At 39.8% G+C, this 19,114-nt stretch overlaps 1 protein-coding gene across 3 annotated transcripts in view; it reads left to right on the top strand.

Annotated features, from left to right (window-relative positions):
* The first annotated feature begins 1,255 nt into the window (after positions 1-1,255).
* The window catches only part of rnf111 (ring finger protein 111), a 28,416-nt gene continuing 10,557 nt past the window's right edge, over positions 1,256-19,114 (top strand). For 2 of the 3 annotated variants that reach the window (XM_086183808.1, XM_086183791.1), the window contains exons 1-5: positions 1,257-1,350; positions 1,677-1,738; positions 5,750-6,709; positions 10,314-10,446; positions 17,703-17,857. In XM_086183808.1, coding sequence (XP_086039934.1) covers positions 5,833-6,709; positions 10,314-10,446; positions 17,703-17,857 — 1,165 coding nt within the window. In that variant the 5' untranslated portion in view covers positions 1,257-1,350; positions 1,677-1,738; positions 5,750-5,832. Of the gene's footprint in view, positions 1,377-1,676; positions 1,739-5,749; positions 6,710-10,313; positions 10,447-17,702; positions 17,858-19,114 lie in introns of all 3 variants that reach the window. The other variant, XM_086183800.1, reaches the window with a different exon arrangement.

The following is a 19,114-nucleotide window of genomic DNA, read 5'->3' as shown; positions in this document are numbered from 1 at the left end:
TGCGCCTGCGCAGACTGATTTCCTCCCGTTTCTTCTTTTCTGTCTTTATATGTTGTCATCAAACACCGCGAGAACACATACTGCGGTGGAGGACCAAATGAAAATATCAATAACGATACATTTCTGTCACCTACTAAGGAGCACGGTATGATTTCATTGCCATTCGTTTCAGACCATTTTAAGGAACCCAATTAAGTGTGTGCGCGCGTGTGTGTGTGTGTGCGCGCGCAAGGGTGTAGTGTATGTGTTTCTAAAATAAAAAATGATACAATATATCCCAACATCCCTCAATTAAATATGATATATTTTAAATTTACCATAATTAAAAAAAACAGCTTAACACCACACACTTCAACGACATAGATTTTTGTGAGGTTTTTCCACGGTAAAAAAAAATGAAATAGAGCCTAACTTCAAACGCTGTCGTTCTGCTGTCTTGTCAAACTATGACATTGTTTTTTTCAATAGATAGGGTTCTAAAAAGAGCATGCCTGAAGGACCGAATAAAATCTTATGGTGCACCAATTGCAGCACACTTGCCCCACTTTTATGAATTGTTATATCAAGAGTTGGCCCCCTCCATCTTTAACATCTTGGCACTGTCTTGCTAAGGAGTGAGACAGCAGGCAATGTCGATCAGTTGATCACATTTGCTGTGAATGAAGTGTTAAGGGTCAAAGGGAAAGCCAGTGTACGTGTTTAGTTATTTACATGATTAATTTACAATTAATTGCAATTAATTTACAAAGCATACTAAAATTAAAATCTTCTCAGTTTGTGTAAGGTCACATATCATCCACCTGTCTTAAACAAATTTTCTGAATTAGAATGCTTGGAATATTTTGATCAGACAATTTTTTTAATCCTTCTTGTCCATCGACTCTGTATGGAAAATAAGTTACATTTCCTTTTTTATGATTTGCATTGGGAATTTACACTCTAACATTGCTAAATAGGACTCTTACGCGATTGGATCAAGTGATGCCCACCAGTGGGCGCGCTTGTATCGGTAATAGAGAGGTTAAGCGGACGATAGATGCCAAACAACAATAATAGATGGCCTGGCATGATGGTCAACACCACATATCAAATGACACTCATTCCACATAATTAATGCTGAGCTGTTGAAGGAAAAAGCGGTGCAAAGAGCGTCATTATCCTGAAGAAAATCCCGATCAAAAGATCCACTTTGAAGTAAAGTGTCGTAAAGTGTCGTAAATTAATAGGTAGCAGGTATCTAGCGCCCCCGTTCGGTTTGGTTTATAGCCTCTCAGCGAACAGACGACCTGCTGGGTAAACAACAGTGGATGACTCGAGAGGCAGGAATGGGAACTTCGTCGAGGGCTAACAGTGAGCCATTTCTATCTTTTCAAACTGTAAGATATCAGAGAAGTCGTGCTGTCTTTTTTTGATTCTTCGTAGCCTAATTGGTTGAATATAAGCCGGTATTTGACCAGAGAAGTTGAGTTAGCTTTAATGTTAGCTTAGCTCGTAGCCCTTCAGGGCCCGTTGCCTTCGATTTTGCTTCTCGGCTCAGCTCGGGACTGTGTTGTCAGTTTCACAATCCTAGCCACAAACTCCTCGGATCGCGATGTCTATGTAGGCCTGCCTACTTCAGGTTGGAGCTAACATGAATATACCCACCAGTTCCCAACATATGTCGTTATTTCCTACAGGATTAAACATCACATGTACAGAAGAGATGGTGACACATTTCGATAAAAGGATTTAGACCCAGGTACGTGTTGTCTTTGTTGTCTTCTGTCTGGAGTATGTGTCAGGCTAAGTGGCTAGCTATCCACTTTGGTTTGCCTTGATGTATCAATTCAGCTATAGCTGTAATAATACCACAGTTAACCAGCAATACTTAGTGGTATTTTGGTGCCCCTTAATATGAACAAATTTATCTGGCCTTAGTCGCTCTAGTATCTTTCGTGGGGTACAGACAGGCACCATTTGAGCTCATTGTAATTGCGAATTAAACGATGCCTAGCCTCAGATTCAGTCTCGACAGTGTCAGGCTTGCTGAATAAATCTATCTAGCTCAGTTTTTGCTTGCTTTGTCAGACAGAAAGCACAGTGAGTACCGTTTGCAGCAGCAGTCCTGACTCAGTCGCACATCTTGCATTGGTTTAGTGTTGCCACTGCTATTACACCATATTTTTTTTCTAGCACAAGAAGCCATGTTAGCCCGAACATATCGCCATTTGATTCTAAGTATGACAAATGTCTATCATTCAGCTTCGATGCATAGGTCATTTTTTCCGTCAGGACTGTCTTCTAAGGCCCCTGAATTCATGCATATGTCATTGCGCAGCTTTCTCTGGCACCTGGAGGACTTCTAATCAGCTCTGAAATGTGCCTAATGACTGAAAACTGTTGAGGTTTGTGTGATTCATAGCGGGGCTCCCTGAATTCATAGAAAGCTACCCCCTGACATGATCAACCACATCTTTTTCCACAAAAGTTGCAGGAACAGGTTAAGTGACAACCAGCATGTAATTTAGCTGTGAATGAATAATGGAGTAGCATTACTTGGTGCTTTTTCCTGTCTATCAGTAAATCTAAGGTAGTGCAGCATGCAGGATCATTTTACTCACATTTAATGCAATTAAACACAATCACACTACCAAGAATATTGGTTTTTCTTTTTAGCTTTGCAAGAGCCAGAAAGGTGTATGTGAACACCGTAGAAGGGGTTGTGTTCATTTGAGTCTAAAATGCATTAAATGCCATTTTTAAATGTTTCATTTCCTAAAATTAATGGCATGCAGATTGATTCTTTACATTAATGTCTTATTTTTGAAAGCTGAATTAAGCAATACATCCTAAACACTGTTAGCAGCAGAAACATTAGTTTCAGCATTAGGATGGATGAAATGAGCAAAGCATTTGTTTTATTTTATGTTGAATTACATCACTTGTACCTCCAGATGGCTGCATACACAGGGTTAGTACAACATGTTCCTAAATCCTGTACTGAAGTAGTAGCTTCTTAATTTTGTTTTTGATTACATCATATCAAGAACTGTAGTAGGTTTGTTGCTCTGGGTGTTATCACCATTTAGATACATCGCATGAGAATACGTTCATGCAATTTCACTAGTGACAGAGTGCAATCTGAAAACATCATAGATTAACAATACCGTTTGAGACATATGACATAATGGTGTCTACAGTCAGGTTTGAACTGGGAACAAAACAAAGCCTGGGCTGTTTTCATCAGGGTGCACTGACTTTTGTCTAACATAACAATATGTAACAGCAGGAAGTACAGTACCAATACAGATATGTACCACCAGTAACATAGTAACAACACCTAAAGCCAACAACCCATTATGTAGGGATAAATTACCTGTATGTCACACTATTAACAGTGTGACATACAGTTAACAAATTCTGCAGATGAACAGTTCATTGCAGTACAACACAAAAAACAGATGAGTTTAGGGCCTCTTCTGATATGAACATAAGCAGCCTAAATAATTGACAGCAATTTATGTTGTCATACACAACAAATAGAGGATTTCACAAGATTTAATTAATCACAGACTATTCTGTGAAGCTGACACCACTATGAAGTGAAATAGTACATTATTTCGGCTTTTGCCTTTTTACAGGTATTTTTTATTCAGTGATATGGATATTGTGATGTATTCTAGATAAATACATATATGTATGTATGATCTCACGAGACGATTGTTATTGCTGTGATCGTTTGGGCAGTTAGTCTGTGATTCCCATTACTTTTGTATGCAACTTTTTGTTCTTTAATCTGATGTAATATCCACTGGACGTCAACATTTTCAAAACATAATTGATTGGTCTTAGCTCTGGAAAGACATATACTTCCAATTCTCATTGACATTATAAACCTTAGTGATCTTGTTGTTACACCACAAAAACACCTAGTTTTGCACTATGAATTGCTTCAGTTGCACAATATTTTGCCTGACATTCAACACCCCATAGTGACTGAATTGCCATCCATCCATCCATCCATTTTCCTCCGCTTATCCTATGAAGGGTTGCGGGGGGAGCCTAGCCAGAGAGGCGGGGTTCACCCTGGACAGGTCGCCAGTCCATCCCAGGGCCAACACATAGAGACAGACAACCATTCACACTCACAGTCACACCTACAGTTAATTTAGAGTATCAATCAGCCTCGTCCCCTCTTGATGTCTTTGGACTGTGGGAGGAAACTGGAGTACCAGAGAGAACCCACACAGGAACAGGAAGAACATGCAGACTCCACACAGGAAGATCCTGTGCTGGAGCTGGGGCTCAAACCTGGAACCTTCTTGCTGTGAGGAGACAGTGCTGACCACTGCACCACCGTGCTGCCTGAGGCTGAATTTCGATTTTACTAAATTTTTCTATTTACCATCACATTTTTTGAAGTGAGTCAGTACAGTAACTACTAAATTCATCAATTGTTGAAGAAGCTCTGAGTTTTATTGTTAGTTAGGAGAGGGTTTAGAGAACAACATACCATCCTATAGAGGCAAAGTCTTTGTTGTATGTTATAAAAATCTACAGTTGGCCTTGTTGGTATTTGTTATTGGTCTGGTAGAACTTGAATTCCTACGAAAATTCTGCAGTAAAGTGCCTTTCTTATTCATTTAGTTCGGAGTTACATTTTTGGGCAAACAAATGGAGACAGAATCACCATCGTGACATAAACATGAGAATCAGTTTTATGGTTGATGGTTCTGTTTGAGGTCCTAATTTCAGTTCAACAATAAAACAAACACATCTTTGTTGGCTCAGCCGTTACAGTTGAATTAGCATGTGGGTATTTATTTTTATCTTTAACCCACAATTGTGGGTCATGCTGTCTAAATTCAAAAGACAAACTTAATGAATGAAACTTTGTCCCACATTAAACCTTTTGAATTTTTTTTCATTAGCATACTAATGTTTGCGCTTAAACCTGCATGATGTCACTAGGTCTTCAAGTGCTACTGAAAGTATGAATGTTAAATGTCTAAGATGCTCTGCAGGAATTGTAAAGCGCTGATATTTAACAGTAATGTGCAGGAAACTCATTAGCTGTATCATGGAAGAATGCATGGATCAGGAACAAACATTAGAATTTAAATGAGAGAAATGAGAGCCTTTGATGTAATGGGTCAAAATCTGCAAATAGCCAATCATTGATAATGATCAGTCTTTTGTTTTTTGCTGAATTGTATATACTCCTTGAAAGACTTTGTATTACTAGTTTAGGTATCAAAACCCCTGCAATACCTGAAGCTTCTTCAGTTGTCCTCCTTGCTGTAGAAAAAAAAAATGCTGGTTGCTGGTTACCTTTGTCAAAGTCATTTCAATGTTTGTAATGGTCTGATAGGTGGGCCCCTTAATTTTTAGATTTCATATCCATTTCTCCTTGAAGGAGCTAACTTCTCCTGTCATCAGATTAAACAAAGTAAAGATTGTGCTCCTACTACGGTGTCAAATGGATGTCGACAAGTTCCCTAAATTTATATGGGGACAAGCCGCTGGCGACATGGTTTTCATACATTTGCCTAATCATTTATACCACCATTGAAGCTCATGGAGAGAGGCGCTGGTCAGACCCACATTTAGATATGAACTCTTGCTGCTTTTTGTTGTGGAATTAGTCTTTTAGTGTCATTTTTGAAGCCCTGAAAGCCTTAACATGGTCTCTGACACCATTTTGTCCGATGGTAAGCTTTCAGCAGAGTGGCTTATGCCCCTGAAATGTACCTCTCCTACTTTTCTTTAGGTGCTGTGAGATGCAGAGGATAGACGGATAAGAACTGATGCGAGGGGACTTAATGTTTGCCTTGTGAGGACAAACTTGCCACCATGAAGAGTGAGGTGCCGTCTGAAGCCCCCAGCAGACAGGAGCATCTGAAGGAGCCACTGGTGAATCCAGAGTCCATGGAGGCAGCTAAGAGCTTCCCTAACAACATGGACGTCATTGGAAAGGCAGGCAGTGAATTTGCAACCCTGTGTGCTGAGACCAGGCATCGGACCCTGAGGGACACTGGGACGCATAGAGACTCTGAGCGAAGCCTCCCTGGACGCAGAAAAAGAAAGGGCCAACAGGCAGGGCCTTCAGACTGTTCGTTGAAGGAAGGCCATATTAGTGAGACTTCTATGGCCCCTCAGCGTCCCAGGGTAGAACTTTTACAACACCCCAGTGAGGATGAACATAACCATGAGTCATCTTTTAGTGACTGTGCTTCCTCCCCTTCCTCCAGTCTGCGATTTGGGGACTCGGACACTCTTAGCTCAGAGGACGAAGGGGAAGCTGGAGCAACAGGGGGCCAACACAAAGCTCCTACTCTGACAACAGGAGCCACTGGAGTTGGTCTGCGCCCTGTTCTGGGTCGAACTAGGCGGAATCGCTCACATAAATGGGTGCGGTCTGAGGCTGAGCCAGTGTTGCTGAAACGGCCATGTTTGAGCAGCAGGCGGCCTCTGCATAGGAAACGATTTGTGAAATCAGCTCCTGGAGGGGGTCAGCGGACTCCGAAGCAAAAGGAGCGACTGCTACTGCAGAGGAAGAAACGTGAAGTGATTGCACGTAGGAAATATGCTCTTCTCCATAGCACGAGTAGTTCCAGTGAGGAGCTGAGCAGTGAGTCGTCCTCCCCCTCCTCTACTGAAGCAGAGGATGAGCTGTATGTAGATGTCAGCAGCACCAGCAGCCAGACCAACAGTGCGACAGTAGCCACAGGTAACTAGACACTCTCATTCTGCTGTACAGTTTCATCTTTGTGTTACAATCTCTGTAGAATATCTGTCTTTGTCTTACACCATGGGATATGCTTATATAGGCTTTGTTATATGGGTGAAAGGGGTGAAAACCAATGGGTACATGTAGGTTCAAACCTTTATTTCTGTGTTTTCACAGTGTCATTGCCACAAATGTTGTCAACATTTGTGGGGTTGTACTTCAATCAAATTTATTAAATTGACCAAAGCCTATACAGTTTAAAAGGTGTTTTTGATGTATTTATTTTCAGGAGGTTTGTTCAGTGTTTCCCATTTTCCCTGTGGTGTCTCCCCCAGTTCTTTAATCCAGCAAAAGGAATTCTTGTCAGTTTTGCTCTGTTTTTCCAGTGTTTTTCTCCTATTTCATGAAATGAGTACTGTTCACATTCAGGGGCTGGTCATACCATTTTATTGGCATATTGTTTTGTATAATTATGATGTATGCAGTCCAAACGTTTGTGAGTGCAAACAGTATAATGGAGCTTAAAGGAAGCACTATGTTGCAGGAATGAAAGCACAGTGCAGCCTGAATTAACATATTTTAATGGCGGTACATTGATATAATGTGAAGTAATGAAAAAGGTCAATATATGTTGTATAGCTTGAGAGCACAGTCGGTTAGATTCCTGATGCGGGACATTTATGAAATTTAAATGAGCTTATTTATCGAACTGACTGGAGGTGTAAGACCTTGATTCCACAAGAGACATCTGCATCGCTGCCAGAATGCGACACAGCTGTCCCCTGTGGAATCAAGTCACAATTAGGAAAGAATTGGCCGTTGTCTTGAGCACCAAGGTTCCCACATAACAAAGGACTTGGGGTTGTTGAGCTGTGTGATGATTTTAAATGGTCTAATGAAGTGTTTTGACGAAAGAAAACTAATCAGTAGAATTTAAAAATGGAACTCACCTTTTTATAAAACATGCTCATAAGCAGTCCATCCCCCATTTCTTACGATTTCTTAATCCTGTATGTACCAGCTTGACAAAATTTAGACTTATCCACTTTTAAATTTTATTTTAACACTATATGTGGGAATGTACTTCTAAATATTGATAGTATGTGGTTGTACTGGCGTGTTGTTGGTGCATGCAGTAGATTGTTTGTCTGAAACTTGTGTTGATAAAGGAATAGTTACTCCCCTCTGCTGTTTGGGGCCCCACACCTGGCAGGCTATGATGGAAACCGCAGCTCTCTGTACCTGTTGGAACAGCAGATTTATGTAGCTCCTAAATCCAAACCATGGTTTTCCTCTCCTGTTCTCTATGGTGCAACTAAAATGTGCATACGAAGGGTACTATCTAATTTCTGGTGTGAAATGGCTCTAGCATTGCTATTATACCAGTGAGTTGACATGCTTTGACTAACATCTTCACTGTTTTTATTTTCTTGTAACCATTTATCCTTTGCAGTACTCCTGCTGCTGTGGGCCTCAGGGAGAATGGAAAGTTAGTTGTTGTGCCTCCATAGTGAGAGGCAGGTGGAAGAAAACTTAGGCACTGTGGTCAGGCAGCCTTTGCATAGAGACAGAAGGTCTCGGAGGGAAAACAAGGCATTTGTTTACAGACGGGGAAAGAAAAAAGGCAAGAGATAAAATCAGCCAACTGAATGTTCACTGTTGCTATGGATCGATGTTGCAGCCAGGGAAAGGCTTGCTGATTCTACTTTATTGATGACCTATTGGGAACTGGAATTGCAGATTACACATGTTGTTTTTTTGGATGAAATAACTATTCCCAATCTTCTCTTTTGCACACATCTGTTGACGTTACACCTTTTGTTATTGAAGACATCATCAATAATGTTTATGAAAATGAATCATTCTTCATCATGTTGTCACAAAGGGCCACCGATATCTCGAAGTGTATTAAATTCAGAGCTGTTGTAGATGGTTTTTTTTTTTTTTTTTTTAAGTTCTCCAGGTTACATGGTGATGTTGTTTTTGTAACCACATAAGAGCGTCACAAGAGTGCCAGTTAGTGGCAGAGGGTGCTAAGCACCAACGCTCAGGGGACGGTTGAAATAGAAATCACATTGGGGAATTATGGACTTCACCTGCGAGTCACTTACCGCTTTGCACAACAACACTGCACCATAAAACAAACTGTTAGTTGTTGGGAAAGAATCGCAGGAGTCTCTTGTGCTTAGGATCCATGTGTCAGTTTTTGCAGCATAGTTGGACAACGACTTGGTGGTGTGAACATGTTCCCTGAATGACCTGATGATAAGTTGACTGTTGTAATTACAGTTGGGAACTAGGGCTGCAGTTTTTTCTAAAAGTAAAATGTGTGTCAAGTAATAGCATTGTAAATGAAGTATTGTGGTGCTGCAAAGATATCGCAGCATGCAAATGGTGGTCTACAGACTAAGTACTGCTCCCCAAAGAAATCATCACATCACAGCTTACTACAAAAAGTTTCATTTCAAATATGAGAAATGACAAAATTTTGATTCATTCTAATCTTGTGAATCATTCACTTTCGCAATTGTAATATTAGCCAAAATAAGCAGAGTTATGTGTTTCTTTTGTTTGGTAGTTTGTTTTTTATCATCATGTAGCCCCAGTGTGAACACCCAAGGAGCATTGAGATCTCACTGAGATCACATTCAGATGTGGTCTGGGCCACATGTGTCATTACATATTTTAGCAAATGCAAATGCAAATGTGACATTGGCGTTATGAATGGACAGCAAAATACTACATTTGACTTCAAAGGCATCAAGAGTCCACTGGTTTTGCTTGTAATAAAAGTACTTTTGTTTTACTTTTAAAAAAGCAGTAAGATCCCTGTTAGAGCAGTTTTTGATGATGATCTCAGCTATGGTCACATAAGGACCTTTTTCGAAAGTTTGTGGTCAGTTTGAAATATATTTGTTTTTAGAAATATATTGTTTGTTTGGGTGAGAATATATAGTTGTACTTTTGCCATGTTTTCTATATCAGTATGCTTTTTAATTTGATCCCTGCTCTTTGGGAACTGATCTTAGAGTTTGTATCATAAAAAAAATGTTTACCACTTATCGTTCATGAATGTATGGGAACTATCAGCAATTTTCATTCAGAGTATTATTATCTAACCATTAACAATTTATATCAGAATGTGTGAGATCTGCGGCACAGGGAACAAGTCATAGGGCAGATTGGGTAATAGAGCCAAAAACTGTGCTGCAATTCCAGTACAAATAGAATTGAGCTCTGATGACCTACATTTCTCTTGTGCCCAGTGTTAAACTGTTTGCCTGGTGATTCTGCCTTTAGCACGATGAAATTGCAGAAATACTATCTGGCCAGTAACACAGTTCGGTAGTTATTAATTTAAGCTAGTGTAAAGGATCAAAATGTCTTGAAGTAAAATCAAATACATCTCTTCAGTGATATGGATGTAAATACATATTCAGCATGACCTTAAAAATGTTGCTTGCTCAAAAAACAACAACACACATTTGTTTTTGTGTGTACTACCCATGAAGCAGTTTAAGCAACAGTGATAGAGGCTGTAAAAACCAGTGTACAGCAGCCAAAATCAGAATAAATTCAGGCCTTTTATGTAACATGTGCTCAGGTACTCTTGATGAAGATGTGGTGGTGATCGAGGCGACTCCAGCTCCAGCACCTGCTGTGCCTGCCAGTGAGGAGATCAATGTCACCTCAACAGACAGTGAGGTGGAGATCGTCACAGTCGGAGATGGTTTCAGGTAGGCACCTTTTTTTTTTTTGTTTTTTTTGCAAGCTTTGATTTTAAAATTTTATGAACCTCTAATTCAGTCAACTTCAGATTAAACGTTTTACTTTTTGGGACTACCACACATAGCAAGTTTAATGTCGGTGGGATGTATGGTTGTAGAGTAATGCAAATAAGACACATATGCTGAGATGTCTTTCTGTATTAGAGAGATGGATGTATGGTTTTTATTATGGAAGAGATGGGGTGTGGTTTGTGGTGCTCCAGTGGATTTGCTTTGCTTATGGATTCCATAGCTTTGTTTACATTGCTCACAGAAAGCTGACATGGTAGATCAACGGGCTGAGTTGTTTATAGCAGTAAAACCAAACCACTCCATAGTGACCTGCTAAGGCCTTATGTTATTAACTCTGTCAAGTAACATTTCAAACCTTATCATGTAAATAAAAGATGGCAATAAGCCTTTCTCATACGATTCAGAAGTGGGGGAAAACTGGGGGGGGGGGTTTAATATTATGCCACTCACATAGTAGAACCATATGTTGCCAATATTTATTTATTACCAAATAAACATTATTAGACAAGGAACCGATTAAATTGTTAACACTTTTTTTCTGATTATTACATTTACATTTCCCATTCCCTGGTCCATCTTCTATGAATCATGTTGATTTATCCATGCTAATCGTTTTACACAACATATAATGATGTCTCCAGCCTTGGTTTACTTTATTTCTTATATATATGACATCCACACACTACATCCTCTATGTTTACCACGGTATCTTTCCGACCTCCTTACTTTAAAAAAAAAAAAAAAAAAAATCTGCATCACAAATCCCATAAAAAGTTCCTGCAAGTGATTACACCAAGCTTGGAATGCTATGCTGCTATCGCTGCTTGTTTTCCTGACTCAATGATGTCCTGGCTCGCTAGAGAATGTAGAGATGAGCTCTTCCTGAAGGGGGGATGGGCAGCTGGAGAGCAGGAGGGCGTTGAATCAAAGGCCAAAAGAATGAGCAATGAAAGCTTTGTTTACACCGCAAGTGGTCCCATTTGTGTGGTTTGTGGCAATATGGGCACTATGCATGTGTATGCACACACACATAAGCATATTATGGCATTGACTTGATTTATAATTTTGTAATAGTGTGTTAAGGATAATTAAATAAGTATTTTGTGGTTGTTTGGCTGTTTTTGACCAGTGAACTATGATATTTACATGGTTTGATACAATTCAGCTGCAGAGTGCACTCATAGAACTCTGCATCTTTTAGTTGAAGCATTTTGGAACATTTTCTGTCAAGTTTGTGAAGGGAAACCTCAACCTGTAACCATGGTTTAGCCAGCCCCTCTCCATCCCCAGTTGGTAACAAATGCTGTTTATAACCATGAGCTTCACTTGCCTTCAAAATGGAACCACAAAGGGGAGCAGGGAAAGGATTTTTAACACAAACCTGCTCTTCTCATGTTGCCCTGTGTCACGTTGTCAGTGGGGATGGCTTTAACTTAAACTGCTGGCTGCTGCTTATTTGTTCATGCTCTCCACAGCTCACTCACTTGCAAAGCAGCGCATTAGGAGAACATGCCAGTGTTTTAACAGTGCACTATGGGTCACTCTGGACAGCTGGCCTACCCAAAGCACAAACAAGAATAATAGCTGATATGGATCAATGTAAAACAGCCTTCTATATCCTGATGCAGGATCAGTTTAGGACATGTGTCAGGTCATCAAACCTTTTTAAAACTTCTTAAAATTTCTCTGACTGTTACAAGAATGATATGTTTCTGTTGTTAGGGTTCCAGTGCTGATCATATTCATGTAAATTAAAGTTGTATTTTGTCTTTGTTAGGGATATACTTAAATTTCTGGATGGATCTATAAACTCATATCATCAGTCTAAAATATTCAAAGTTGTTTTTGCACTAAAAAGTTTTTAAAAAATCTGTCTTTTTTCATTTTAGATTACAGAGACAAGCTACTTTTTGGTAAATTCTTCTTTATTATAAAGGGTTTTCCTTGGTTGTGTGACAACTTCGGTGTTTTTATGTGATTTGCTCATTCGTCCATTTTCTCATTGGTAACATTGGCTTTCTTCTTTTTTTTAGTGCCAAAACAAAATTAATACATAAGAAATTGTCAGATAAATCTAAAAACAAGTTCAAATTTGGCATGGAATTACTTCTCGAGCCTCATCACCCCATAGCAACATGGAGGTTGCTTCAGCAGCTAACTTCAGATGATCTCTGGCCTCATGTGAAACACTCAATAGCTCTTTGGTCACACACTCCATTTGTCCCCATGCTCCTTCTTCTCCACCATCTCCCTCATCCTCCTTTACTCTCAGGTGGTCCATCATTTTACAGCCTAGCCAACTCTCTAAAGCTAAAGCTCAACTAGCCTCTGACCAGCATGCATGTTATCTTTTTGTTGAAGTAACTTTACTTCACTTTCCTTTAACATGTTAGATTCAGTTCGGGTGAATTAAGCAGAACGGTATCAAGCAGTGGTGGTACAGTAACCTCTGTAGTCAGGATGATATTATCTCAGCTACGCACTAGAGGCAGACTGGACAGCTTGAGCCCTGTGCCAGTTACACATGCTGATGTGCATCACACACAAAGATTAAAATGCTCTGTGAATTTTGGTGAGATTGGCAGTCAAATCAGGCTCCTTGGAATGGATCTTTGACTATTTGGGGTTACACCTAGTGTGAGCTGGCGGTTTCATGTTGCAGCACTTCGATCATTTGCAAAGGGAACTTCCAACTCAGTTGTGATGTCACAAAATGCTTGCATTTAAGTGCCTAAAGCTCAGATTCTTTTTTAACAAAGGGAAACTCTTCACTTACAACAGGTGAATGTGAATACAGCCCTCTACTATCAGTGATACATGATGAAGTTCAAGGGAAGAAGTAATAAACAACTGGCCCAAATTTACTTTGAGCAAAACATTTCATGTATGGCATTCTTCTAATAGGTCAAGGTGTGTGTGTGTGTGTGTGTGTGTGTGTGTGTGTGTGTGTGTGTGTGTGTGTGTGTGTGTGTGTGTGTGTGTGTTTGTGTGTGTGTGTGTGTGTGTGTGTGTGAGAGAGAGAGAGAGAGAGAGAGAGAGAGAGAGAGAGAATATTGCAGGGATGCTGACTTTTGAAGGAGTTTGGAAGAGCATTTATTTCTAGTATTTTTGCTTAAAGTTTTTCTGTCACCCTTTCATCGCTTTTGCCTGTGTTACAGTTAAAGTCAGAACACCAGTACACCTCAAAGTTCATAGGCTGCTGGTTTGTCTGCAGAGCTGCAACTGACAGATGCTCTTATATGCTGTTGGGATGTTGTTCATTAGTAACTGTCATCAGCGATCACACTTATTTTGTCTTTCGTATCAGCTGTGCAGCCCTTCGCACTGTTTAAATGAATCTACCATAAAACTCAAAAATATGAGTTCAACTACCAAATTTCCCACTATCTGTTTAATATTCACATAGTTAAGCCAAAACAATTTAAGGATAAAAACCAAGTTTCCAGTTTTTCGTTTAACAGAAAAAAAAAAAACAGTAATAAAAATGCCATGGATCATCTGACTTGTGGTAGGGTTTGCAAAAGCGATTCAGTTTGGTGCTTTGTAAGCTCTGCTATATATATATATATATATATATATATATATATATATATATGTATTTGTATTTGTATTTGTATTTATATATATAATCTTTTTTAAGATGGCAGCAACAGCGAGACAGCACCATCCTGTTTACTTTACATCTATTAATTTCCGCTCTGCTGCTGTTAAATGCATCATCTGTTTAACAGCCATCTTATGACTGAGAGATAAGTTAACATGTTGGTGTCACAGTATATAAATTGTTTCAATGATTTCCCTTAATAATGCAAAAATAGATTTGCCATTGATTAATCAACTGCAAATTTTCCCTGAGTTTAAAGAGATCCTAGTTTCACTGATCAGTCAAGTCCTATTCATCAACCCATCTTCAGCATTATTTGTGAAATCAGCTTTTGTGGGTAGCAGCTCCAGCAGCGAACCCCAAACTTCCTTTTCCCTTGCCACATTGACCAGCTCTGACTAAGGCATCCCAGGCCAGCATGGCGATGTAGTCCCCCCGCCTGGTCCTCGGTCTGCTCTATAGTACAAATTATTCCCTAAACAATTTTTATAGCCTCAATTTTTCTTTATAGATTTTGAATAATGCCTTTGTTGTATATACACATCTGAGCGAAAGGTTATTTATGAATATTGATATGAGTGCTGCAGGTAGTCTTAATTTAAAATGATGGTAGATAGCATTGTTTTACTTTTGAGTACATTGAAACAGATGATTTCTAAAGAGCTGTGTGATAATGATGGTGCACGCCCTCTATTAGATAATGGTGTCAGCATCAGATCATTACTCTGTGGCAGTCAATAGTCAATTTCCCTCTCTATGAATACTGCAAATGAGAGAATAAAGTCAATATAATCCTTCATCGTGAAGACAGTATTTTTGCCGTTACAAAGACTGATTTATCAAATTGTTTACCACTTAAGCACAGTGCTTTTCCTGCCGTTCCTCATAGGATATCCTCCCCTTTAACTCCCAAACTCCCAGCCTTCACAGTCCACAACATAAGTCCCTGCCATTTACTCCACATTACCACAGTGCTCTGCCCTCTTTTGAACCCTCAGGTGTGTGGCTCACATCATGTTGGTTTGGCAGAGCTTCAGCTTTTCCAAGCTGCCCAGTCCCCCAGTGTTCATGTTTACAATGGACTGTTTTCCTCTCCCCATCCTCAAGGGTTCATTGTGGTAAACAGACACTTACAAAATAATCCCAGGTCTACTTAAGCCCTTCTCCTGTGAGTATTCCTGCTCCATGGGATCAATCCCGAGCTGAGGAGCTTGGCCAATTACACCCCAGCACAACCACCATATGTCCCCGCGGCAAACCACCCTCATAACTGTGTCTGTATGTGTGCATATATTCATGTGGGGCACCAGTTTGCTTTAGTGAAGTAAGAAAGTTAATAAGCCTCCTCTTTTATTCCATTTTCATTGCTGTGCATTTCTCAAAGGAAATTGAATTGGATGCAGCCAGTATGAGCTAATGGGAATCCCCCTCATCACTAACAGCTGTGAGCGAGGCATTTCCTACACTGACAAATGTGATCAAAGCCAAATTCATAATTGAGCATTATGCATAATGAGAAACACATTAATAATTGAACCAGAACCATAATATTACAATCTAAATGTATGCTTTGGAATTTTATATATAGCACAAACAAGCATGATATTATCATTAATCATTTCAGTGAGGATTTATTGATATTAATGTCATATGTAAATTGAATGGATATGAACAGTTACCAGCTTCTACCAGAGGTATAGCATTCTCACAAAGTTGTTCAACCTCTATCCCCTGCTCACGTACGAAACAATAAAATGTTGCAGCACAACAGATATATCAAGGTATTTAAAAGCTATTGAATGATTTATGCAGCACCTATTTTCATTACAAACTGACTAAAATATTAAGTAAATTTGTCGAGCCTCGAAAGAGGTATTTATTTAAAAAGCAACAAGCAATTAGGAATGCCTATCACATGACTGTAATATCTAAATAAAGCAATAAAAATCCAATTTAGATTATAATTGAAATGTGGAAAGTTAGTTTGGATATAGTAAAGTTACAGCACGGATACAATTCCAATAAATGAACTAATATATGATTTAGTTTGACTCATAAAAAATGATGAGTAGAGTTAATGATGTCGTTAACAGGTTTGTGCTGTTGCGACTCAGGTATACTCTTATTCCCTCTACACCCGTGTATTTGTAACAGCTCTGAGAACTTCTTTGAAATCCCTTAGTTTCAGATCTCCATGGTATCCTGCTTTACGATAGAGACGCCGGAGTCATGCGCACTGGGTTCGTCCCTCTGATCAACAGGCTCTATGGTATTATTCCCCAGCCTCTCTCTCCCAAGAGCTTGGTGCAAGCAACGGGAGCTTCTGAAACAGAAAATTAAAAGCAAAGTGAAGACTAGTTAGGGATGACGCAACGCATTCGAGTGAGATTTAGGAAGAAGGACAGCGGGTGAAAAAGATTGTCAGATTTAGATTGGAGTTGCTGGGTGGTCAGAACTGCATGACAACAGTCCTGAAAGAGCAAACGATTCTCAATGTCTTACAAAGCTAGAACGCACATCTTAATTCCTTTTGAAAGAAGCTTTAATTAAACACCATCTTGCTACATCATCAGTTCGGATGCTAAAGAAAACAAGCAACAAGACAAAAGCAGTTCATGTGTATCTCTGCATAATTAGGGAGTGTAACTTGATTTCTGATATCCATTGAAGATGTTTGTTGTGTCATATTTATCTCAGTCTCTGAAATGGTTGAATAGGAACATATAACATCAGTCTTAACTGCCACTCATTTTGAGGAAGGATATTGACACTTCCTGATATAAAGTGTTTCTTAAAACATATGCATCAGAAACCATCATCATGTAGTCTCCCACAATTAAATTCACTGCATCAAATGTAATACTGTATATGATGTCACTGAGAGACCAGCTACAGTAAAGTATAGTCCAAGAGGTTTACAATGAATCGTTGTAGTTTAGATTATAACTGTGTAAGCCTTTAAGGCTGTATCCATTGAGAAAGACAGTATGATGTGTTCAATAGCGGTCCCTGCAGGAGACATTCACTGCTTTTTATGTAGTCATAAATGGGCCCTAGGAATTCTATTAATTAGAAGTGTGTGCTTTTCCTCGTGTGACATGTCAAGATGTCTGCTATGGGGAAAAGTAATTTTTTAGATTGTACTGACATTTTTTCCTTGACAAACAGTAATTGCCATGGATGACCTGACTGGGGTGGCGTGGCTCAGAGGTAGAGGGCTGTCTAGCAACTAAAGGGTTGCTGGTTCGATCCCTCACCCATCCCAGTGACCATGTCCAAGTAACCTTGAGGAAGATACTGAACCCCTAATTGCTCCTGATGGCCCTGCAACAGACTGGCGACCCCTCCAGGGTGAACCCCGCCTCTCGTTCAGTGTCAGCTGGGAAAGGCTCCAGACAAACCAAGTAGAAATGCTCTTGTCAGTGTTAACCACTGTTACTTCCTCACCTACATTTGTACCTGCAGCCGCTCTCCTGGAAATGAGCTCTGGCCAATGCAATGCTGCCTGAACTGTGAAAATATTGGGGGTGAGATCAGTGGTCCCACACTGCAGTTGGCTGTAATAGCTTTTACATTTCTGTGTCCTCAGGTCACGCTCAGTGGGGGGACTTGGCAGGATATGGGCTAATAGTTGCTCCCAGAACCGTCTCCAGGACTCACGTGGGCGTCACAGACTCTCCACCGTCATCCAGCCACTGCGTCAGAATTCTGGAGAGGTGGTGGACCTCACAGTTGATGAGGATGGTAAGCATAACCTAGTGATAAGTTATCTATCCAAGTATTCTTGAAGCTGCTGTCTACCATATGTGTAAAGAGCAATTAAGATACTGTACCCAAGCAATGTAGAGCTTTGTTATTGGTCAGTTTCTTTTAGTTTAAGCAAAAACCACTGACAGAGTAACAGGCATCACGCTGCCTCCGTGTCCTCCGTTGTTGTTGTGTCGCACACAAATTCCGCCGGGGAACTCTCGGCCGGTGAGTCCACCATGCTGATGTTGTACCAAGTGCTAGTGGAAACGCACCGGTACCGAGCCGTACCGACCTGATCCAAGCCGAAGCGAGCCAGTGGGAACATACTCTTTGTCTAAAACTTCAACAAGTTTGATTTCAGTTACACTAATGTCAGGTGTTAACATGCTTTTTAAAAGTCTAGTTTTAGTCAGGCTAACACAATAAATCAACTCATATTTAAATGTATATCTAGCATGATAATTTCAATCTCCCATGTAAGAAAACATTTTCAAATGAAAAAAAGAATAGCAATTAGTAGCCCACAGATGAACAACAATGACACAAACTGAATCCTTCAGTACAGCCACAGCTTTTCCAGAACCTCCCCTTTCTCCTCTACCACTCTCTGCTGATTAATTATTCAAAACAAAATGGAGACTTGTTGCATTTTATACACCCCAAAATGAGGTAACAAAGCCAAGCGTACCTCAGTCATCAGCAGAACAGGCAGCTTGTGTACCGGTACTTATTTAGAAATAGTAACATACCACAATGGTGTGAGATGAGTCTGTTCTGCTGAGTCTGAGTCTGTTGACTGAGAGTCACAGCAGACAATACCTGCTCAGTTGCTACCCAAGTTTTGTGAAATATGTCACATCTAGATATCTAATTGGTTTCATCTATATTTTTCTCTTAAACCCTCGTCATTTTGTGTGATTTTGGTCGTGTGAGTCTCTTTATCAGACTGCAGATGTGCTAAATGGAAAAATATTACATCAGTAAATTAATTTCTGAACATGCAAATCAGATTGAGCGAACTCACTAAAATGCTTATTAGGTCTGTTCTTCTCGGCTCCTAAGCCTCTGTAGACTTGTGCCACAGTCCACACCAGGGTTATTCTTCTCACCAGGGGTGGAGGCATCAAACACTCTTTAGATTTACCACTAAAACTGAGCATATACACAAAGGTTGAAATGTGTGCACACTTACTTTTTTGCCAGACGTGTGTTAGCTTGTTCCTCTTTTGTGATCTCAATCATGACAATATA

The sequence above is a fragment of the Aulostomus chinensis genome, chromosome 2 (assembly GCF_037954235.1).
Source record: "Aulostomus chinensis isolate RoL2024-O1b breed Wild chromosome 2, RoL_Achi_v1.0, whole genome shotgun sequence".
Classification (NCBI taxonomy): Eukaryota; Metazoa; Chordata; class Actinopteri; order Syngnathiformes; family Aulostomidae; genus Aulostomus; species Aulostomus chinensis.
The sequence above is the reverse complement of the archived record's forward strand: the minus strand, read 5'-3'. Positions and strand labels throughout refer to the sequence as shown.